Below are 24,888 nucleotides of genomic sequence, written 5' to 3'. Positions count from 1 at the left end.
GAATCCTCCATTTGCAGCAATTACAACCTTGCAGACCTTTGGCATTCTAGTTGTCAATTTGTTGAGGTAATCTGAAGAGATTTCACCCCATGCTTCCTGAAGCACCTCCCACAAGTTGGATTGGCTTGATGGGCACTTCTTTACGTACCATACGGTCAAGCTGGTCCCACAACAGCTCAATAGGGTTGAGATCCGGTGACTGTACTGGCCACTCCATTATAGACAGAGTACCAGCTGACTGCTTCTTCCCTAAATAGTTCTTGCATAGTTTGGAGCTTTGCTTTGGATCATTGTCCTGTTGTAGGAGGAAATTGTCTTCAATTAAGCAACCTTCCACAGGGTATGGCATGGCGTTGCAAAATGGAGTGATAGCCTTCCTTCTTCAAGATCCCTTTACCCTGTACAAATCTTCCACTTTACCACCACCAAAGCACCCCCAGACCATCACATTGCCTCCCCACCATGCTTGGCAGATGGCGTCAAGCATTCCTCCAGCATCTTTTCATTTTTTCTGTGTCAAACTTAGATTAGTCTGTCCATAACACTTTTTTACAATCTTCCTCTGTCCAGTGTCTGTGTTCTTTTGCCCATCTTAATCTTTTCTTTTTATTGTCCAGTCTGAGAAATTGCCTTTTCTTTATAACTCTGCCTAGAAGGCCAGCATCCCGGAGTTGCCTCTTCACTGTTGACGTTGAGACGGGTGTTTTGCGGGTACTATTTAATGAAGCTGCCAGTTGAGGACTTGTGAGGCATCTGTTTCTCAAACTGGACACTCTAATGTACTTGTCCTCTTTCTCAGTTGTGTACCGGGGCCTCCTACTACTCTTTCTATTCTGGTTAGAGCCAGTTTGTCCTGTTCTGTGAAGGGAGTAGTACACAGCGTTGTACGAGATCTTCAGTTTCTTGGCAATTTCTCTCATGGAATAGCCTTAATTTCTCAGAACAAGAATAGACGGATGAGTATCAGAAGAAAGTTACTTGTTTCTGGCCATTTTGAGCCTGTAATCGAACCCACAAATGCTGATGCTCAAGATACTCAGCTAGTCTAAAGAAGGCCAGTTTTATTGCTTCTTTAATCAGAACAACAGGTTTCTGCTCTGCTAACATAATTGCAAAAGGGTTTTCTAATGATCAAATTAGCCTTCTAAAATGATGAACTTAGATTAGCTAACACAATGTGCCATTGGAACACAGGAGTGATGGTTGCTGATAATGGGCCTCTGTATGCCTATGTAGATATTTCATAAAAAATCAGCTGTTTCCAGCTACAATAGTCATTTACAACATTAACAATGTCTACACTGTATTTCTGATCAATTTGATGTTATTGTAATGGACAAAAAATGTGCTTTTCTTTCAAAAACAAGGACATTTCTAAGTGACCCCAAACTTTTGAACGGGAGTGTAGTTTGACTGTATATGAAAATCATCCCATGTGTATTTCCCAATACCCCGGTGTACGGTATATACGGTATAATGTCCAATAACCAATAATATTAAGTAGAACCAAGTGTCAAATGTTTCTTTGCCAGGAGGTGGGTTTCAATATGAATACTGTTGTTTCCACATGTGGTTTATGTTAGTGCTCTCTTGGCTATGTGTGCTATAATATGACCAATTATATGAATCATCTAATATAAGACCAATGCAATCAGTTCACAGGAGACAGCGGGACACTTCATTTAATAATTAACACAGTTTGCCATTTCCACTAAATGTGCTTGATGTGAATCTTACACTCCAATTACATTCCCCAATGCCACATAGAGCACAATTAGCTTTTCCTTTGTGCAGATTTTGGACTGTGTATTCAGCACATTTTCCACTGATGTGGTCCGTGACATGTGCCACAAAGTTAAACAACAGTTTTGCATTTGACATCAAAACAATTTTCCTCTTTGTCGTAGACTTTCCGTCTCACTTGGATTCATAGTTTTGTTCCTTTGCACTTAAACCACACAGTACATGCAGCTCTGCTCCTCTCCACATTTTGCATTCAAGCCACTGAGTCACTTTTGGAATTGAACCTTTAACCTGTAGCGGATCCTTCTCTGACCAATCGCTCCATCTATAATTCCTTACCACCACAACACGACAACAGTGACACATCCACAATCAACATTCTAAGGTCTGCTTCCTCTATGGCTTCATCAAGACACCTTAGTTCACCAGGCCACGAAAACAACTAAATAACATCTTGTGCTTCCCGGTAGGTCGGTCGGTTTGGGGTTGAAGGGCCAGGCTGTTCTTTGTGCTGATAAACAATGTCATACACAGCTATGAATGGCTGCATTATGGCAGATAAAACACCTCGTTTCACACTCCAGTCTTGTGATGGGTTTTATCGTGGCCAGAGCTTACTTGAAAAAGAGATGTAAATCTCAATGTGACTTCTCTGGTTAAGTAAAGGATACATTTAAAAAATGGTCTCACCTCTGGCGCTCAGTACCTTGGTGAACCTACAACACTGCACTCAATGTGATTTGAGTGTTTGCTAAAAGTCATAGAGGACATTTTTGGCCTATTCATGAATTAGCATTACAAATTCTGCAGGAGACCTTTCCATTAAATATTTAGGGCTCAATATCACCCGTACATTGTCCTCTCTCCTGGATGATAACTTTACTTTATTCCCCTGATTAACAAACTTAAACTAGAATTTCAGAGATGGAGTATTCTCTATCGTACTTTATTTGGTAAAGGGAATTCCATTAAGATTAATGTATTGCCCAGATTTCTGTATTTGTTTCAATGTCTCCTTTTTCTACCCAAGTCTTTTTTCATTTCAGTAGCTAAACATATGTGTTCGTTTTTATGGGGTGATGGCAGTTCAAGAGTACGTAAAGCATTCCACCAGAGAGAGAGAGAGAACACAGAGGATTAGCCTTTCCTGACTTTATGTATTGGGCCTCCCGGGTGGTGCAGTGGTTAAGGGGCGCTGTACTGCAGCGCCAGCTGTGGCGGGCCGGGCGCACTAACCAAGGTTGCCAGGTGCACGGTGTTTCCTCCGACACATTGGTGCGGCTGGCTTTCCGGGTTGGATGCGCGCTGTGTTAAGAAGCAGTGCGGCTTGGTTGGGTTGTGTATCGGAGGACGCATGACTTTCAACGTTCGTCTCTCCCAAGCCCGTACGGGAGTTGTAGCGATGAGACAAGATAGTAGCTACTAAAACAATTGGATACCATGAAATTGGGGAGAAAAAGGGGGTAAAAAAAAATTTGAATGAAAAACTTTATGTATTATTACTGGGCAGCAAATATACAAAATATTGTTTACTGGCTTTACACTCCAGAAACTGACTGGTGTCAAACAGAAACCAACTCCTGTTTCTCTTCCTCTTTGTCAGCATTAATCACCTCCATTCTTCCTCTCTTAGCTTCGCGCTACTCATCTTATCCAATTCTTATCAGTGCTCTTAAAATGTGGACTCAATTTCTTCAACACTTTAAACTCTGATTTCTCTATTCAAGGTCCCAAATGTAATAATCACCTATTCCTTCCAGCTAAACTAGATTCCGCTTTTAGGCTTTTGGCCTCCTTTTGCCCTTAGAACAGCCTCAATTCCTCTGGGCATGGACTCTACAAAGTGTGGAAAGCGTTCCACAGGGATGCTGGCCCTTGTTGACTCCAATGCTTCCCACAGTTGTGTCAAGTTGGCTGGATGCCCTTTGGGTGGCTTTTAAACGGGCTTTTAAAATTCAACATTGGTGCACAATTTCTAGTTAAAATATCAAATGGACACAAAATGTGCTCTTTTCCTGAAGCAACCCAATAATATTCTACTAAAGGTTAACTGTAAGTCTTCTGTGGTTCTGAAATGATTGTGGCACTAACTTATTGGTAGCCTAGTGGTTAGAGCATTGGGTCAGTAACCGAAAGGTTGCTAGATCGAATCCCCGAGCTGACAAGGTAAAAATCTGTCATTCTGCCCCTGTACTAGGCAGTTCATCCACTGTTCCTAGGCTGTCATTGTAAATAAGAAATTGTTCTTAACTGACTTGCCTAGTTAAATAAAGGTACAAATATATATATAATAATATTGACCATGTAATGCTTAGTCCTGGTGTAGAGGCTATACCCTCACAGGAATCACATGATCTCACTTCTCTGTATGTTGCTGCAGAGTTACTAGTGGAAGGAAATTAATTTGCACAACTGAATGCATTCAACCAAAATGTGTATTCTGCATTTAACTCTGAATCAGAGAGGTGTGGGGGGCTGCCTTATTTGACGTCCATGTCGTCGGCACCCGTCGGCAAGTGTTGTTGGAGGTTTTCCTGCCTTGCTCAAAGGCAGAATGGTTGATTTTACTACCTTGCTGGCTCAGGGATTTAACCTTTGTGTTACTGACCCAACACTCTTAACCACTAGGCTACCTGCCACCACTGGAGAGAGAGAGGAGTGCCAATAAAGTAACAGGATTGACCATAACAGGGTTGAGGTTTTCATCTTAAATCAGCCATGAATCAGCCATATTTAGCTAATTTGATTTATTTGTTTTCATGTTCTCCTTGAGTATCATCCTTCATATTACACAGCCAAATAGCAGTACCAGTTGCTTGTTGAAACATGGGTTTGGTTAACCAAACCCTGTGCTGTAGCTGTCCATCACTGTAGACTGGCCCAGGGCCAGCCTCATAAAGGTGTAAGGCAGCCTGGGTCAGACAGCACACCTTCCTCAGTCTAATCATGTGTCCATCTGTCAGACCCTGCCAGCTCCCCTCTCTCCTCTCTGACAGGGTTTCCCTGTTACCACCCTCCTCTCGCCCTGATCACTGATACCCTTTGGACCCCCACACGCTAACACACACACATATAGACGCACACACATACACACACACCAGCATAGAGCATGCACTACACATCCCATTTCCTTCCCTGAGTTAGAAAATATTTGAGCTTTTAACACATTGAAGGAATGTTTTACATTGGTGCCACTGATCACTATACATGTTAAGATACACCAATCATGATGGGTGATTTATGACAACATCAATTCTCAAATTCAGTAGCATCTTAAATTCAGTGTTTTGAAATTTGTTGCAGTTAAACAATAAGTAAATCTGGTTTCTCAGAGACTAACTACAGCCTGACGGGTTTGTTCATTCAAATCAGAACAGTTGTGTCAGACTCGATTTTCCATGTCTGTTCTGAGGCTATTTGTTTTTGGAACTCATTGAAATGTATCATATTTTTAATCTGCCCCGTCCATCCCTCCCTTCCCTCTCTTTCTGCCTCTAACAGGATTTAGCATATCAATGGCAGATTAGTTAGTTTAACAAAGGCTTACCGTGGTGAAGCTCTTTTCCACTCTGCTTTCTAGTGTGCCGCACGGACCTCACACATTGATTCGTCATGTTGGTGTCTTTGGTGTGTGTGTGTGGTCGCCTGCATGTCTTTGTGCATGGTAGGGCTGAATGGTTGTGTGCTGTTAGCCCCACAGTGTGTGTTGATTACAAAGGCCATGCTTAGTCACTATGGGACCTGACCCAAGATGTGTGTGCCATTTCTCTAACCAGCCTGGATGCCACTCTGTTATGTTAGTCATCTTTATTGCCTAACAACAACACAGCTACAATAGAGCTTGCCAATACAAGTGCCTCAGTGCAACCAATCAATATGTTCAAGTATATATATAATCAATATATTTACAGTACTAGTCAAAAGTTTGGACACCGACTCATTCCAGATTGTTTTTGCTTTATTTGGACTATTTTCTAGATTGTAGAATCATCATTAAAGTCATTAAAACTATGAAATGGAATCATGTAGTATCCAAATAAGTGTTAAACAAATCAAAATATATAATATTTGAGATTCTTCAATGTTGCCACCCTTTGCCTTGATGACAGAGTAGGTGAACGGATGATCTCCGCATGTGTGGTTCCCACTGTGAAGCATGGAGGAGGTGTGTGGGTTCTTTGCTGGTGACACTGTCTGTGATTTATTTAGAATTCAAGGCACACTTAACCAGCATGGCGACCACAGCATTCTGCAGCAATATGCCATCCCATCTGGTTTGCACTTAGTGGGACTATTATTTGTTTTTAAACAGGACAATGACACAGCAGACCTCCAGGCTGTGTAAGGGCTATTTGCGCAGCATTTGTGGGAACTCCTTCAAGACTGTTGGAAAATCATTCCAGGTGAAGCTGGTTGAGAGAATGCCAATAGTGTGCAAAGCTGTCATCAAGGCAAAGAGTGGCTACTTTGAAGAATCTAAAATGTATCTTTTGATTTGTTTAACACTTTTATGGTTACTACATGATTCCATATGTGTTATTTCATAATTTTGATGTCTTCACTATTATTCTACAATGTAGAAAATAGTAAAAATAAAGAAAAACATTTGAATGAGTAGGTGTGTCCAAACTTTTGACTGGTACTGTATACACAATCAATATATGATATATGCCATTCAGCAGAAGCGTTCATCTAAAGTTCCTTATAGTCATGCATACAGTCATGCATAAATTTAACAATCACCAGGCTATACCCCATTTTGGATCTATTAAGTACAGTAATACTACCCAGCCCTCTACCCAGCCGTCTATAGGGTCAATGGAGATAGTCCGGGTAGCTATTTGGTTGACTATTTAGCAGTCTTATGGCTTGGGGGTAAAAGCTGTACAGGATCCTGTTGGTTCCAGACTTGGTGCATCGGTACCGCTTACCATGTGGTAGCTGAGAGAACAGTCTAAGACTTGGTAGGCTGGAGTCTTTGACCATTTTTAGGGCCTTTTCTCTGACCCTGCCTGGTATAGAGGTCCTGGATGTCCGGAACCTGGGCCCCAGTGATTTATTGGGCTGTACGCACTACCCTCTGTAGCGGCTTGCTTTTAGATGCCAAGCAGTTGCCATACCAGGTGGTGACGCAGCCAGTCAAGATGCTCCCAATGGTGCAGCTGTAGAACGTTTTGAGGACCTGAGGGCCCATGACAAATCTTTTCAGCCTCCTGGGGGGGAGAGTTGTTGTCGTGCCTTTTTCATGACTGTGTTAGTGTTAATTCCTTAGTGATGTGGACACTGACCTGATCACTACTCTCCAGAGCCCTCTACCCAGCCGCCAACCCAGCCCTCTCCAGAGCCCCCTACCCAGCCCTCTCCAGAGCCCCCTACCCAGCCCTCTCCAGAGCCCCCTACCCAGCCCTCTCCAGAGCCCTCTTCAGAGCCCCCTCCAGAGCCCCCTACCCAGCCCTCTCCAGAGCCCCCTACCCAGCCCTCTCCAGAGCCCCCTACCCAGCCCTCTCCAGAGCCCTCTCCAGAGCCCTCACCCAGCCCTCTACTCAGCCCTCTCCAGAGCCCTTGCCCTCTCCAGAGCCCGCTACCCAGCCCTCTTCAGAGCCCGCTACCCAGCCCTCTCCAGAGCCCGCTACCCAGCCCTCTCCAGAGCCCTCTACCCAGCCCTCTCCAGAGCCCTCTCCACAGCCCTCTACCTTGCCCTCTCCACAACCCTCTACCTTGCCCTCTCCAGAGCCCTCTCCACAGCCCTCTACCCAGCCCTCTCCAGAGCTCTCTACCCAGCCCTCTCCACAGCTCTCTACCCAGCCCTCTACACAGCTCTCTACCTAGCCCTCTACACAGCCCTCTACCCAGCTCTCTACCCAGCCCCCTCCACAGTTCTCTACCCAGCCCTCTACCCAGCTCTCTCCACAGCCCTCTACCTTTCCCTCTCCAGAGCCCTCTCCACAGCCCTCTACCCAGCCCTCTCCAGAGCCCTCTACCCAGCCCTCTCCAGAGCTCTCTACCCAGCCCTCTCCAGAGCCCTCTACCCAGCCCTCTCCAGAGCCCTCTACCCAGCCCTCTCCAGAGCCCTCTACCCAGCCCTCTCCACAGCTCTCTACCCAGCCCTCTCCACAGCTCTCTACCCAGCCCTCTACCCAGCCCTCTACACAGCCCTCTACCCAGCTCTCTCCACAGTTCTCTACCCAGCCCTCTACCCAGCTCTCTCCACAGCCCTCTACCCAGCTCTCTCCACAGCCCTCTACCCAGCTCTCTCCACAGCCCTCTACCCAGCTCTCTCCACAGCCCTCTACCCAGCTCTCTCCACAGCCCTCTACCCAGCTCTCTCCACAGCCCTCTATCCAGCTCTCTCCACAGCTCTCTCCACAGTTCTCTCCCCAGCCCTCTACCCAGCTCTCTCCATAGCCCTCTACCCAGCTCTCTCCACAGCCCTCTACCCAGCTCTCTCCACAGCCCTCTACCAGCTCTCTCCACAGCCCTCTACCCAGCCCTCTACCCAGCTCTCTCCATAGCCCTCTACCCAGCTCTCTCCACAGCCCTCTACCCAGCTCTCTCCACAGCCCTCTACCCAGCTCTCTCCACAGCCCTCTACCCAGCTCTCTCCACAGCCCTCTACCCAGCTCTCTCCACAGCCCTCTACCCAGCTCTCTCCACAGCCCTCTACCCAGCTCTCTCCACAGCCCTCTACCCAGCCCTCTCCATAGCCCTCTACCCAGCTCTCTCCACAGCCCTCTACCCAGCTCTCTCCACAGCCCTCTACCCAGCTCTCTCCACAGCCCTCTACCCAGCCCTCTCCATAGCCTTCTACCCAGCCCTCTACCCAGCCCTTTCCCCAATACAGAACTGTTCCAATCTGTAGACCTGAGCTGCAGGCAGCTGGAATGGGAACTACGTGCAGTAGAAAGTGTTGCAGTAAATGCCAACAGGAGGTGAATCCAGCTGGCCAGGTTTCAGAGCAGGGCAGAAGGGGGAGTGGAGGGGGATGGTCCCGGGGCCCCGGGTCTGGAGATGAGGAATGTAAGACGTGTTGAGGAAAACCTCACCCTGACAATGCTAGAGCCATGCAATGAATCACTTTAAGGTATGACAGGGTTTAGGATGTCTCTTGTTTTGGAAACATGAAGCTGTGTAAAGGTACACGTTCTTGATGTTGTTTAGTGATGTCTACATTTGGATAAACACCAAGCCCAGTGAAGTGGTATCCTGTGGAAAGCAGGACAGCTATCATAAGATCCCTATCCACTGCGCTCTCCTCGCTCTCACACCCTCCTTTCAGCTCCCTGTCTTCACAGCCAGGGCCAACACGGCAACACACACACACACACACACACACACACACACACAGAGGCTTTGCGGTCACTTCTCCCCACCGGGGAATCTTATCTCTTTGTTCCCTGCTCTCCGCAGGACCCCAGCTTATCTCAGCTACATTAAAGCCAGAAGCAGTAGCCCTAACACTGGGGTCATTGTTATGGTGTGTGTGAGCACCCTCCCTCTCCCTTTTCCCAGCCTTCTCAGCTCTCCTTCCCACTAGACGCATCTAGGAGCCTAGTACTGGCCATGGGTGGATTAGGCTAGACAGACCAAAAGCATAGCGATGCTTCAGTCTATGGACCTTCATCAGACTGAATCAGGCTTACAGGAGGAGATGCAGACTGGTCTACTGTGTATAAAGGCAGACTAGATGCAAGGACTACCCCCTCAGATTAGAGCCAGAGCCTAGGCCAGCCGGGAGCGCTGGATGATCATGCAGTTATGTAAGGCAGCTGCTAACAGACAGAGCCTTTCATGTTCCATATGCATTAGGCATAAAGGAGGCCTTTTAAACACAGGAGTTTATCAGTGTTTACATGACTGGGCCATTTATTGGCCTTCAGCAAGGCTCTGCTCTCTGCTCTGCTGCTCTGGGAACTAGGCACATTGAATGTGCTGTTTAGGGGGGGGGGGGGGGGTGTATAATAATGTGTATGTAAGGGTTAATTCAGAACAGTAATTCTGGTTGATGCTCATTTAAAAGCAGTTTGCATAGTTTGTCAGTGTAGCCCCTAACCCTGTCCTCTTTCCTGGTGTCCTCTTTTCTGGTGTCCTCTTTCCTGGTGTCCTCTTTCCTGGTGTCCTCTTTCCTGGTGTCCTCTTTCCTGGTGTCCTCTTTCCTGGTGTCCTCTTTCCTGGTGTTCTCTTTTCTGGTGTCCTCTTTCCTGGTGTCCTCTTTCCTGGTGTCCTCTTTCCTGGTGTCAGCCTGGAGCCGTGGCTCCACCACCCTGGAGAGAAGCATTTTAGGAGCTCCAGCTGTTCCCCTCTCTGCTGTATCGTGTGCCAACCCTGGTGCCCGTGGGCCTCATTGGCCGTTGTGTTACTGCTCACATTGTTCCGTGGGCATTGTGTGTGACCCTGACAGGGAAGCAGCTGTGTTAGGTGAGCCTGCCAGAGCAGCCATGTTGGCAGGGAGAAGCAGCTCTGTAGGGGGCCTCCGCCAGGGGCCCGCTTTGATGAGCGCCACACAGGATGGCCCGCTACATCCATCCATCCCTTCTTTGGCTCTCTTCTGCCCTGACAGCCCCTATTGACCCTTACATCTGAATATGACACACTGCTGATGAAGGTAGGCTTCTCTTGACTGGCTGGCTGGCTGGCTGGCTGACTGGCAGAAGGGTTGGGGAAACACACTTTATCATTTCATGAAGGGAGAGATGAGAGGAGTGAAAAACGGCATTGCTGCCCTTCACAGAAACTGGGCATTGTTTTCCTGCCAGACAGAGGACATGACGTCCCCTGCAAGGGAAGATGGTGAGTGAGAGATCCATGGTTACAGTGTCATACAGTGTAGTCAGGCATAGCAAGAGACAGGCTACTTTTCTTATACAGAACTCCATGTCCAGTGGAAATGTTGGACTGAGAAACCTCAGGAAGGTTGTGAAATGTCCACTTTGCTACATGACACCACAATGGATGTGTGTATGAAAAGAAGATATGCTGTAGCCAGGTGAGCGGGTGTGCGGACGCCAGTGATTTAGTGAGTGTGTGCATGTATGTGTGTATAACCTGTGTGTGTTTAACCTTTGTGTCTTGACACGAGCAGTGGAAGTTGTGTGGAAACTGTGGGTCTGGGACCAGGAAGTGACTCAGTATTGACTTGGCTTACTTCCTGGCTGTGTTGCAGGACGCTGCTGCTCCTCTGTCACTCCTCTCAGGATGTTAACCCCTCCTCCCCTATCCTCTCCTCTCCTGTTTCCCTCACTGCTTGCTGTCTGATGGCCTGGGCCATTATCTGAGAGTCCAGAGCATTACCTGGCCCAGCCCTGACGGACTGCCAAGCTGGAGGTTACATCACAGCTACTGGAGAGCATTGTTGAAGTGAGCTCACCTCAGACTGTCTGCTGAGAACCAAGGCTTGCAAGACGAGCAAGACAGTTCTGTCTTTTCTAGCAGATGCTTAGTTGTCATTTTGCTCCTAATGCTGCTGGATAGAATTTCTGCAATAGTTAAATGATTACTGACAGTCAGTAACTATTCCACATCGTCGACTAGAAAGGTTATTACAATGTTATTACAATGGCTTTGTCAGTGCGGTTTTGATATACATTTTTCATTATCAATAGCCTCCACCTAATGGCACTCTGCCTACTTGTATTGCTGTATGGAGAAGAGTGGCATGCTATAAGCCATTTGATAGTTTTTTCCTTCCACTGTAATCAGTGCATTCCACTGTTTCAGGGGATAAAGGTGTTTGAATGTGAGATCTCTTCCTGAGCCAGTGTGTTTTTGAATTCTCCTCCATCCTCCACGTTGACTGCTGATGTGAGCCACAGGAAGTAGTTAATGGGAGCAGGAGTGTGTGTGTGTGTGTGTGACTCATTGTAGCTTGGGTGGATGAAACAGCTGTGTTTCCCTCTCTCTCTCTCTGTGGTGATATTCAGCCGAGTGTTCATTCCACACACACACCCCCGTTCCATTCCTACACCACAGGCTTGCTGGCTCTGGCTATGATGACTGTATAAAGGCAGCCATTACTCCGTGAGTCAGAGAAGGAGCTCTATACAGTACTGTATACAATATAAACGTATATTTATCAGATGGGGGCCAACCATAAATTAGTAGCACTTGTCAAGTAAATATGGCAAACCGCATTGAACATAATCATAAATGTCCCCAAACCACATGAGAAGGGAAAAATAAAGAGTAAACAACTGTTGAATGAATATTAAGACAGGGTCTTGATCAGCTGATGCCAACTTCAAAAAGTGTATATGAGTTATTGTGTGTATATTGTTGGTCGAGCCAGTAGATTATACGTGTTCCAGCCATTGCGTTCTGGATATAGTGGATACTCACAAGCGTTTTTCTGTTTCTTCCTCACCAGTTCCCGGAGTGTGGCTTCTTTGGCATGTATGACAAGATCCTGCTCTTCCGCCATGACCTGACCTCTGAGAACATTCTCCAGAGGCTGACGTCAGCAGAAGATATCCATGAGGGAGATCTGATAGAGGTGGTGCTCTCTGGTGAGTAGTTCTGAACTGGGTTCAACCCTAATGGCTTTTATTAACATTTTGACTTTAGGCTATATGTACTAATTTAGTAAACAACATTTTCTGTAATTCAAACCTGTGTGTTGTACAGTGCTGTTTCACGCCTATCTAAAGCTCACCTCCAGAGAGACAGGTGGCTAGTTTCCCCTCTCTTTTCCTGTCACAGATGATTTCAGTTTCCTGCTGACTATTGAGTCTAACAAACACTGGCTCGTAAAGGCATTCTTTTCGGTTCCATCTGTCTTCATTGGGAAGCACCTCACAGTCCCACCACCTGGACTGGACATCCCCCTCCTCCCTCTCTCTCTCTCCGGGGTAGAACTAGAAGCATTGTCTGCATGGATCCAGACATGAAATAACTCTGGGGCCGGATGGATCTGATCTGCTGGTGTTTAGCAGTGAGCCCCAAATGAGTGTATCCAGCAGACCTCTGTCTCCTTCCCTCTGGGTTCAGACGGTTGACAGGTTTCAGCCTCAGTGTTGCACCTGGATGGCTGTGTGAGGTCAGAGTATTGTCACATCCACAAGCTCTACATCCACCCTGCTTCCTCGTCTTAGCCTTGTAGTTGGTCTGCATATGCTGAGGAGATCTACATGTGTCAAACTGGTGCAATGCAAGCTCCGATATGCTTTGCTGTTCTAGTCTGGCACACTGAAAATATGAATTTTTAAAATCATACTATTTATCCTTCCCTTAGTTGCTTCTAATTTACATTAATTAAATATTTTAAAGACACCATTGATTCCTATAAATTCTTTGAGACCTGTTGTTCAGTTCTGTGGCTGTGAGAGACAAACAGCTCAGGGTTCTCTTGGCGCTGGACTCAAAGGGCCTGGCTTGTTTTCTCTGCAGTAAGTGATTGTAGTGGACCCACTGAGTATAAACATGCTGGGCTGTGCAGGGCGGCACTGGAAATAGTGGACAGGCCATCCCTAACCAGGGGGTTGGACATGGAGAGAGGGCTGTTTGGTCCAAGAATCCCACTCGCTGTTTGTTTCTCACTCAGCATCCCTCTTATTTGACAGGATATGGCATGTCTGATGGACACTTGTGATGCCTGATTAGTCAAAAATGAAAACAAACAGACATCACATTGATGTCAGGCCTGCTGCTTGTGAAAAACTCTTTATTGGCTCAATCTTCTATGGTGTTTGATGCAAAACATCTCAACAACCATTTCATAAAGTTGAGGCCGTTAATAGGCTGTGCGTTTTTTTCCTCGATGTGTTTGAAAAGCCCATGAATGCCTTCTTTCATGTGTTTTTTTTTGCCAGGGAGCTATGACCAGTGTGGTGGCATGTGACTTTCTTGAGTTCTTTTTACGCTTTGAAGTTCGACTCACGCCCGAGTTCATTAGCAACTAAATGAATCTATATAGCTAGTTAATGAAATATATATTATTCATATGGAGGTGCTGTGTGTCCATATGCATCATTTTAACATGGAAATCAACAGTGCTGCTTTTTAAGCTTGGACCTTTAGATTTGACAGTCCAAGGACCTGCAGTAGAAAGTCATAAGGTGATCTGTGGAGGTCCCACTATCGCTCATCTGTGTTCCTCCCCGCAGCCATCTGTTTTGCTCTCCCTTTCTTCCTGGTGTCTCTTTCTCTCTCTTATCTTCCAAAGAATGTTCTCTCTTCCAGGTATTTGGGGATTGTCAGTAAAGTTAATTTTATTCCCTAAGTGGATAGATGTCACATTTGTTGTTCAGAGCTGCATCTCGTCACGTCAACAGCTATTGAGAATGTCCCTGGTGTATCCTTCATTGAATACTTGTATGTCAACTTGGTCTTATTGTAAACCTGGATCAGAAAAAACACCCACTGAAACACAAAAACACACACAAATAATTTGTGACATTACACAGGGTTTTCCACCTACATTCTGGCGTAAAAGATTATGATTCCCTTGTTGGTCAATGGGAAAACCACAACAGCATAAATGATTGCAAAAGAACTGTGAGAAAGAGATTGATCTCTTTTCTCTCCAGTGCTGGGGGGGATGCAGTCACACAGGTTTGGTAGCGAATAGCGATCTCTTATTCACATCTTGGATGAGTCACTCCTGTGAACTAACTGTCCCTTCCAAGAATGACCTCACTCATATACCTCCAACACAAACCACAGCAGCAGATGGAGAAAAGTTCCCTGAGTAATGGCTGGGCCTACCTTGTGTTTCAGTCCAGATAGGAAACAAACCAAACCATACTATGAACTAGCTTATTAAAGAGCATCATTATCATGGGATGTGGTCTTCTCTGGTCCTGTTCTGTTGAAAGAGACGGTCTGTCTCAGTGGTCTTTAGTGTGCTCTGTAATGCCATACCACTCTGAAACAGGTGATGTTGTAGACAACCTTGTAGCCTGTTGTTAGTTTCTGCTGTACCGCCTCCTACTGTAAGTAGCTGTTATAGCACTGAGCTGTTAATGGGATGTTATAGCACTGAGCTGTTAATGGGATGTTATAGCACTGGGCTGTTAATGGGATGTTATAGCACTGAGCTGTTAATGGGCTGTTATAGCACTGAGCTGTTAATGGGATGTTATAGCACTGAGCTGTTAATGGGATGTTATAGCACTGAGCTGTTAATGGGATGTTATAGCACTGGGCTGTTAATGGGATGTTATAGCACTGAGCTGTTAATGGGATGTTATAGCACTGAGCTGTTAATGGGATGTTATAGCACTGAGCTGTTAATGGGATGTAATAGCACTGAGCTGTTAATGGGATGTTATAGCACTGAGCTGTTAATGGGATGTTATAGCACTGGGCTGTTAATGGGAAAAGGGAGAGGGGGATACCTAGTAAGTTGTACAACTGAATGCATTCAACTGAAATGTGTCTTCCACATTTAACCCAACCCCTTCAAATCAGAGAGGTGCGATGTCATAGCACTGAGCTGTTAATGGGATGTTATAGCACTGAGCTGTTAATGGGATGTTATAGCGCTGAGCTGTTAATGGGATGTTATAGCGCTGAGCTGTTAATGGGATGTTATAGCACTGAGCTGTTAATGGGATGTTATAGCACTGAGCTGTTAATGGGATGTTATAGCACTGAGATGTTAATGGGATGTTATAGCACTGAGCTGTTAATGGGATGTTATAGCACTGAGCTGTTAATGGGATGTTATAGCACTGAGCTGTTAATGGGATGTTATAGCACTGAGCTGTTAATGGGATGTTATAGCACTGAGCTGTTAATGGGATGTTATAGCACTGAGCTGTTAATGGGATGTTATAGCACTGAGCTGTTAATGGGATGTTATAGCACTGAGCTGTTAATGGGATGTTATAGCACTGAGCTGTTAATGGGATGTTATAGCACTGAGCTGTCAATGGGATGTTATAGCACTGAGCTGTCAATGGGATGTTATAGCACTGAGCTGTTAATGGGATGTTATAGCACTGAGCTGTTAATGGGATGTTATAGCACTGAGCTGTTAATGGTATGTTATAGCACTGAGCTGTTACTGGGATGTTATAGCACTGAGCTGTTAATGGGATGTTATAGCACTGAGCTGTTAATGGGATGTTATAGCACTGAGCTGTTAATGGGATGTTATAGCGCTGAGCTGTTAATGGGATGTTATAGCGCTGAGATGTTAATGGGATGTTATAGCGCTGAGCTGTTAATGGGATGTTATAGCACTGAGCTGTTAATGGGATGTTATAGCACTGAGCTGTTAATGGGATGTTATAGCACTGAGATGTTAATGGGATGTTATAGCACTGAGCTGTTAATGGGATGTTATAGCACTGAGCTGTTAATGGGATGTTATAGCACTGAGCTGTTAATGGGATGTTATAGCACTGAGCTGTTAATGGGATGTTATAGCACTGAGCTGTTAATGGGATGTTATAGCACTGAGCTGTTAATGGGATGTTATAGCACTGAGCTGTTAATGGGATGTTATAGCACTGAGCTGTTAATGGGATGTTATAGCACTGAGCTGTTAATGGGATGTTATAGCACTGAGCTGTCAATGGGATGTTATAGCACTGAGCTGTTAATGGGATGTTATAGCACTGAGCTGTTAATGGGATGTTATAGCACTGAGCTGTTAATGGGATGTTATAGCACTGAGCTGTTAATGGTATGTTATAGCACTGAGCTGTTACTGGGATGTTATAGCACTGAGCTGTTAATGGGATGTTATAGCACTGAGCTGTTAATGGGATGTTATAGCACTGAGCTGTTAATGGGATGTTATAGCGCTGAGCTGTTAATGGGATGTTATAGCGCTGAGATGTTAATGGGATGTTATAGCGCTGAGCTGTTAATGGGATGTTATAGCACTGAGATGTTATAGCACTGAGATGTTATAGCACTGAGCCCTAGTGAGAGAAACCACAACCTCGGAACAGAACAGCTTTCCCCTCCAGCATCTCTTACTGTACATAACTGCCTGTTCTAAGTTACTTCCCAGGTCAGACTCTGATATGGATGCATTATATGTGAACAGTTTGTTCCCTAGATCTGAGTTATAGTTTGTTTTATGCACACAGACATACCAATAACACAAGTGCTGATGGTCCAGTAAATCATCTGACTATTATCGGCTGACAAAACAGCATAAAATTCCTTTACATTACAGTGTACACCCAGGGATCTTTTTTAACAAACTAACGCAGTGGTACATTTTTTGCGATAGCGCTATAGGTCCAGGGCTGTCAGAAATATTTTTGCTGTTTTGACTTCAAGAATAATGGGCGCAGTAGCTGGCGGTGGCGCGAAAAGGCTGGGTTTTGATGAATAAACAGTGTCTCCTCACTGGCCAATCAGAACATGCTCCTTGGCTAAATATGTGGTTGCTTCAAGTTGCGTATTTATGGTATTTTATGTACTGCGTTGTCATCAATTCCAGTGTAGTCCATAATAGCCTAGTTTGGTAAATAAAATAACTAAAAGCATACAGAAACAAAATAACAAAATGTAGGCCTATCCCATCTCTGCTAAATATGTTGAACATGTTTTCAGTCCACATTGTTTGAAGTAAATGCTTGGTTTCAATATGGAAATATATTGTTAAACATAGCATTTACACTGATATAGGGGCTAGCATACTGTAAATTGCATTATGGTTGAGCCATGGATATGCCAAACATTGTCAATAAGCAAGATTAAATTCACTATTGATAAAGCCTAAAATGAGAGTGAATAATTCTAATCGAAACAACTAGTTTAAAATAGGCTGTCTAAATACAGTTACAGGCGCCATCATTTCTCCCTGTAGGCATATACAGTGCCTTGCGAAAGTATTCGGCCCCCTTGAACTTTGCGACCTTTTGCCACATTTCAGGCTTCAAACATAAAGTATAAAACTGTATTTTTTTGTGAAGAATCAACTACAAGTTGGACACAATCATGAAGTGGAACGACATTTATTGGATATTTCAAACTTTTTTAACAACTCAAAAACTGAAAAATTGGACATGCAAAATTATTCAGCCCCTTTACTTTCAGTGCAGCAAACTCTCTCCAGAAGTTCAGTGAGGATCTCTGAATGATCCAATGTTGACCTAAATGACTAATGATGATAAATACAATCCACCTGTGTGTAATCAAGTCTCCGTATAAATGCACCTGCACTGTGATAGTCTCAGAGGTCCGTTAAAAGCGCAGAGAGCATCATGAAGAACAAGGAACACACCAGGCAGGTCCGAGATACTGTTGTGAAGAAGTTTAAAGCCGGATTTGGATACAAAAAGATTTCCCAAGCTTTAAACATCCCAAGGAGCACTGTGCAAGTGATAATATTGAAATGGAAGGAGTATCAGACCACTGCAAATCTACCAAGACCTGGCCGTCCCTCTAAACTTTCAGCTCATACAAGGAGAAGACTGATCAGAGATGCAGCCAAGAGGCCCATGATCACTCTGGATGAACTGCAGAGATCTACAGCTGAGGTGGGAGACTCTGTCCATAGGACAACAATCAGTCGTATATTGCACAAATCTGGCCTTTATGGAAGAGTGGCAAGAAGAAAGCCATTTCTTAAAGATATCCATAAAAAGTGTAGTTTAAAGTTTGCCACAAGCCACCTGGGAGACACACCAAACATGTGGAAGAAGGTGCTCTGGTCAGATGAAACCAAAATTGAACTTTTTGGCAACAATGCAAAACGTTATGTTTGGCATAAAAGCAACACAGCTCATCACCCTGAACACACCATCCCCACTGTCAAACATGGTGGTGGCAGCATCATGGTTTGGGCCTGCTTTTCTTCAGCAGGGACAGGGAAGATGGTTAAAATTGATGGGAAGATGGATGGAGCCAAATACAGGACCATTCTGGAAGAAAACCTGATGGAGTCTGCAAAAGACCTGAGACTGGGACGGAGATTTGTCTTCCAACAAGACAATGATCCAAAACATAAAGCAAAATCTACAATGGAATGGTTCAAAAATTAACATATCCAAGTGTTAGAATGGCCAAGTCAAAGTCCAGACCTGAATCCATTCGAGAATCTGTGGAAAGAACTGAAAACTGCTGTTCACAAATGCTCTCCATCCAACCTCACTGAGCTCAAGCTGTTTTGCAAGGAGGAATGGGAAAAAATTTCAGTCTCTCGATGTGCAAAACTGATAGAGACATACCCCAAGCAACTTACAGCTGTAATCGCAGCAAAAGGTGACGCTACAAAGTATTAACTTAAGGGGGCTGAATAATTTTGCACGCCCAATTTTTCAGTTTTTGATATGTTAAAAAGGTTTGAAATATCCAATAAATGTTGTTCCATTTCATGATTGTGTCCCACTTGTTGTTGATTCTTCACAAAAAAATACAGTTTTATATCTTTATGTTTGAAGCCTGAAATGTGGCAAAAGGTCGCAAAGTTCAAGGGGGCCGAATACTTTCGCACGGCACTGTAATATTAAGGCAACGCAGACAATGGAGGGTTTTACGCACATCCACACTTTTCACAGAATCTGAAAAAGAGAATATTAAGATCATGTCCCAAATACAGTATAATGTTTAAAAAACGTAATGGAACCATCTTACAGATGGCATTCACACTTCTCCAGAAATAGCAGACGGCTCCTAAATTCCATTGCATGTGAGCTGGTTCTTAATCAAATTAAACGAAAAATAAGCAATCCGTTTTTTTAAACAACAATAAATTTGTAAATAGCTTGGTCAGAAGCTATGGAACAAGAGAGGATATGTGTTTTTTGTACCTGTAACCCTCGTAGTTATAAACGTAAAAAACAAAAGGTTTTTCTCATTTGGGTCTCATTTAATTAAAAATCAACCAAGTAGAGACCTATTGCCTCCCCTGCCTCAATGAAGGCTGTTTTTTTGTTTGCCAAGTAGCCAAGCCTATCAATGAAGGTTTTGGCTCGTGAGACTGCTTTGAAATAAATCTTAATCAACAAAGCTTTATTAAAAGATCAAGTTTGGGAGCAGTCACTCCTCTCTTGTTTATTTTTTTAACTAGCTCAAGGGCACTGTGCGTCACGGCTGGATAGGTTGTGCTCCCGCTCACAAAATCCATGCTATTACCAACCGTGTTACCGCTAAGACCTGCTTTTCGTTGTTCTTAAAGGACACACCTCAAATGTTGCCACTCCGCCCACATCAGTGCAAGCGAGCTGATATTAGACAGGTACATTTCTGAACCTGGTGAATGGGGTGGAAAACACAAGAGCGGCAGTTTTTACATGCTGAAGTTGAAAACAAGTGAGCGTTTAGCACTTGTGCAGTTGTCGCGGCAGGCAAAAATAGAGCCCGAAACCTCTTAACTATACGGACAATAAAAGGCCATTCTAAATGTGCAGTTTTGTTACACAACACAATGCCACAGACGTCTCAAGTTTTGAGGGAGCATGCAATTGGCATGCTGAATGCAGGGATGTCCACCAAAGCTGTTGCCAGATCATTTAATGTTCATTTATCTACCATAAGCCACCTCCAATGTCATTTTAGAGAATTTGGCAGTATGTCCAACCGGCCTCACAGCCGCAGACCAAGTGTAACCATGCCAGCCCAGGACCTCCACATCCAGCTTCTTCACCTGCGGCATCATATGGGATCGTCTGTAATAAATCCCTTTTGTGGATAAAACCCATTCTGATTAGCTGGGGCTGGCTCCCCATCCATGGCTGCACCCCTGCCCAGTCATGTTAAATCCATATATTAGGGCCTAATGAATGTATTTCAATTGACTGACTTCCTTATATGAACTGTAACTCAGCAAAATCTTTGAAGTTGTTGCATTTATATTTTTGTTAAGTTTAATTTTTATTTCATTTTTTTGTAATTCCCATTATTTGGTTTCAGGGTTTTTGTGTTTGAAGTTTATTTGTTTTGCTTTAGTTTTGTTTGCCATGTTCTTGTTTTTAAGTTGTGTCTGAATTGCAGCTTTAGCCACAGTAGAGGACTTCCAGATCCGCCCCCATGCCCTCTATGTCCACTCATACAAAGCCCCCACCTTCTGTGACTACTGTGGGGAGATGCTATGGGGCCTCGTCCGGCAGGGGCTCAAATGTGAAGGTAAGCACACACACACACACACACACACACACACACACACACACATCAAGCTCTCTCTCACATCAAGGCTGGGGTGCACTGTGAACCGAAAGCCAAGGTGTCAAATGTTTACCCGACTCGTACACTCATACACACACAAATCGAGCATGCCCTTCTCTTGGTCCAATCTGAGAGGTACATTAAGGCTGGTAGCGCTGTGCAGCAGTAAGCCTCAGTGGAGTGTATGACTTCCTCTCATTACTAAAGAAGGTCTTTGAAGAGATGGCCGGCCTGGCCTGTTTGAATTGAGCCCAGTGTGCTGATGCCAAGCGTTGGACTCAGCCTTCAAAGGCTCTTTAGAAAGCATGTGCTGCTGCTCTACTCTAACCCTCTCTGATGGATCCAGCCTGTCCCTCAGTACAACACAACCTGCCCCAGGGCCAGCCGGGACAGGAATGCAACAGGCGCTCCAATAGGATGAAAGATTTGGACTGGTATACCTAGTCAAATTGCAATTAAATGTGGAATTGTGGAATGTAGAATTGCATGTGATTTGTAATTATTGGATCAGATCTATTTTATTCCATGCTATGTCTTTGAAAAGCATTTGAAGCTTTCTATGAGGAAGGATGAGATCAAATGACTGCATGTAGAGCCCTCATGTGGACGTTTAAGAGAATGAAGCTGCTGGGTAGAATCAAAGTAGTGCTTTCCTACCGTATTCATTGACTTAGTTTCCTTCCTAAGACGTGTTAATATATCTCAAGATGTCATCACAAATATGTCTTAATACATGTCTTAAGATGTCTCAAGATGGCTGGGTATGAAATGTTGCTGAGTATCAAGCCCAACGCTGACATCCAAATTCTGTTTGTTACATACAGTCGTGGCCAAATGTTTTGAGAATGACACAAATATTAATTTCCTCAAAGTTTGCTGCTTCAGTGTCTATATATATTTTTGTCAGATGTTACTATGGAATACTGAATTATAATTACAAGCATTTCATAAGTGTCAAAGGCTTTTATTGACAATTACATGAAGTTGATGCAGAGTCAATATTTGCAGTGTTGACCCTTCTTTTTCAAGACCTCTGCAATCCGCCTTGGCATGCTGTCAATTAACTTCTGGGCCACATCCTGACTGAAGGCAGCCCATTCTTGCATAATCAATGCTTGGGAGTTTGTCAGAATTTGTGGGTTTTTGTTTGTCCACTCGCCTCTTGAGGATTGACCACAAGTTCTCAATGGGATTAAGGTCTGGGGAGTTTCCTGGCCATGGACCTAAAATACCGATGTTTTGTTCCCCAAGCCAATTAGTTATCACTTTTGCCTTATGGCAAGGGGCTCCATCATGCTGGAAAAGGCATTATTCGTTACCAAACTGATCCTGGATGGTTGGGAGAAGTTGCTCTCGGAGGATGTGTTGGTACCCTTCTTTATTAATTGCTGTGTTCTTAGGCAAAATTGTGAGTGAGCCCACTTCCTTGGCTGAGAAGCAACCCCACACATGAATGGTCTCAGGATGCTTTACTGTTGGTATGACACAGGACTCTGATGGTGGCGCTCACCTTATCTTCTCTGGACAAGATTTTCTCCGGATGCCCAAAACAATCGGAAAGGGGATTCATCAGAGAAAATGACTTTACCCCAGTCCTCAGCAGTCCAATCCCTGTACATTTAGCAGAATATCAGTCTGTCCCTGATGTTTTTCATGGAGAGAAGTGGCTTTGTTGCTGCCCTTCTTGACACTAGGCCATCCTCCAAAAGTCTTCGCCTCACTGTGCGTGCAGATGCACTCACACCTGCCTGCTGCCATTCCTGAGCAAGCTCTGTACTGGTGGTGCCCCGATCCCGCAACTGAATCAACTTTAGGATACGGTCCTGGCGCTTGCTGGACTTTCTTGGGCGCCCTGAAGCCTTCTTCACAACAATTGAACCGCTCTCCTTGAAGTTCTTCATGATCCGATAAATGGTTGATTTCGGTGCAATCTTACTGGCAGCAATATCCTTGCCTGTGAATCCCTTTTTGTGCAAAGCAATGATGACGGCACATGTTTCCTTGCAGGTAACCATGGTTGACAGAGGAAGAACAATGATTCCAAACACCACCCTCATTTTGAAGCTTCCAGTCTGTTATTTAAACTCGATCAGCATGACAGAGTGATCTCCAGCCTCGTCAATACTCACACCTATGTTAACGAGAGAATCACTGACATGATGTCAGCTGGTCCTTTTGTGGCAGGGCTGAAATGCAGTGGAAATGTTCTTTTGAGATTCAGTTCAGTTGCATGGCAAAGAGGGACTTTGCAATTCATCTGATCACTCTTCATAACATTCTGGAGTATATGCAAATTGCCATCATACAAACTGAGGCAGTAGACTTTGTGAAAATTAATATTTGTGTCATTCTCAAAACCTTTGGCCACCACTGTATAGCCTGTACTGTACAATATGTGTTTTGTTCTTCATGTGTAATTAGTGACCACTGTGTCCTGTGTACTTCCAGGTTGTGGGCTGAACTACCACAAGCGCTGCGCCTTTAAGATACCCAACAACTGCAGTGGGGTGAGGAAGAGACGTCTGTCCAACGTGTCCCTGCCGGGCTCTTCGCTCTCAGTCCCCCGGCCCCTCCCCGGTCCCACTGAACATGCGGTGGTATTCCCGGAGGAGGTAAGACCTGTGCTTCCATTGGTGTAGAGAGATGTTCTGTGGTAAAGATACATTCTGCACAATACAAAGAGCTTTAAGACCCTGTGAAAGTGGCTATGTAAACACAATCCCTTATAAAGTTACACCCAAGCACAGTTCATTGCTTGCAAGGCGGCAACGTTGTCCGTCTACGCCCCTTGTGAAAGTACCATAGGATTTTAATTTTCAGTACAGTTACTAACCAGTTCTATGTGATTGGCTTAAAATTTTGTTCACTTTTGACGGAATCTAACTGTCATTCCGATTGAGACATATTTGTCAGTTGGCAGTAAATGAACTACAAGGTCATGCCTTGTTGTTTCTTAACAATTGTCTATGTTTGTCAGCCAAATCTATTGGAGTATCTTACTATCTTGATGTGAAACACCACAAAGACACAGCAAATTGAATTGGATTAACTGGATGGTATGATGGCCTCCCCTAAGCGTGTGAAACGTGTTTGTTTGAAGTTAGCTGGATGGAATATTCTCCTTGGTGACCAACGCTTATGAAAGGTCCATGAAAATACAATTAGGCCAATTAAATTAAACCCTTGTCAATTCTAGCCCATGTTTGTGTATTTGGTCCTTTTTGGTCCCTCCATCCCTCATCTTCTTCCCTATTTTGCTATCTCCTTCCTTCCCTGGTTTATTTTATCTCTCCCTCACTCCCACTGGCTACAAATCTCTCCATCCCTACATTCTGTGGTTACCACACTTGCTCCATCTGCCTCTCCCTGCAACAGCGCTGCCACCAGGAGGCAGGGAAGAGGATCCTGTCGTGGAGTGGCCGGCCCATCTGGATGGAGAAGATGGTGCTGGGGCGAGTCAAGGTGCCTCACACCTTCGCCATCCACACCTACACGCGGCCAACCATCTGCCAGTACTGCAAACGCCTGCTCAAGGGCCTCTTCCGCCAGGGCATGCAGTGCAAAGGTGAGGTGCCACCTCCCTTCCTCGCAGTTTGTCTGTATGTCTCTATGTCCATATCGGCCTAGACCTCTTTACCTTTCTCCCTCTAGAGTTCCATGTTGTGTCATTAAATCCATGTTTTCTGTACTTTCTTTTCAGATTGTAAATTCAATTGCCATAAGCGGTGTGCATCAAAGGTACCAAGAGACTGCTTGGGCGAGGTTTCCTTCAATGGAGGTAGTTTCTGCTGTCCTATTTTCACATTCCATGTCCATTTATCATGGTAAGATGTAACTGAGGGACATACTCATATTTGTGTGATCGTGTGTGTCCACAGAGCCTGCCAGCCCAGGGCCTGACTCTGACAGTACCATGGAGGTGGACAGTAGTGATGTGGAGAGCACTAGAGGACTACTGGATGACTCTGACGAACCTTCAACCCCAGACGACAAGATGTTCTATATGGACTCTCCTTTTCTGGACCGCGAGAAGGACGAGGAGCCCATCAAGACCATCAGGTATTATAAAGCAAGACACCTTAC

At 44.7% G+C, this 24,888-nt stretch overlaps 1 protein-coding gene across 3 annotated transcripts in view; it reads left to right on the top strand.

Annotated features, from left to right (window-relative positions):
• The window catches only part of LOC110498037 (serine/threonine-protein kinase D3), a 69,900-nt gene that overhangs the window by 26,195 nt on the left and 18,817 nt on the right, over nt 1-24,888 (top strand). For all 3 annotated transcript variants that reach the window (XM_021574581.2, XM_036954957.1, XM_021574579.2), the window contains exons 3-8: nt 12,104-12,242; nt 20,635-20,766; nt 23,254-23,417; nt 24,181-24,370; nt 24,506-24,583; nt 24,684-24,864. In XM_021574581.2, coding sequence (XP_021430256.1) covers nt 12,104-12,242; nt 20,635-20,766; nt 23,254-23,417; nt 24,181-24,370; nt 24,506-24,583; nt 24,684-24,864 — 884 coding nt within the window. The remainder of the gene's footprint in view (nt 1-12,103; nt 12,243-20,634; nt 20,767-23,253; nt 23,418-24,180; nt 24,371-24,505; nt 24,584-24,683; nt 24,865-24,888) is intronic.

Source organism: Oncorhynchus mykiss, chromosome 19, assembly GCF_013265735.2.
Source record: "Oncorhynchus mykiss isolate Arlee chromosome 19, USDA_OmykA_1.1, whole genome shotgun sequence".
NCBI classification, from domain to species: Eukaryota; Metazoa; Chordata; class Actinopteri; order Salmoniformes; family Salmonidae; genus Oncorhynchus; species Oncorhynchus mykiss.
The sequence above is the reverse complement of the archived record's forward strand: the minus strand, read 5'-3'. Positions and strand labels throughout refer to the sequence as shown.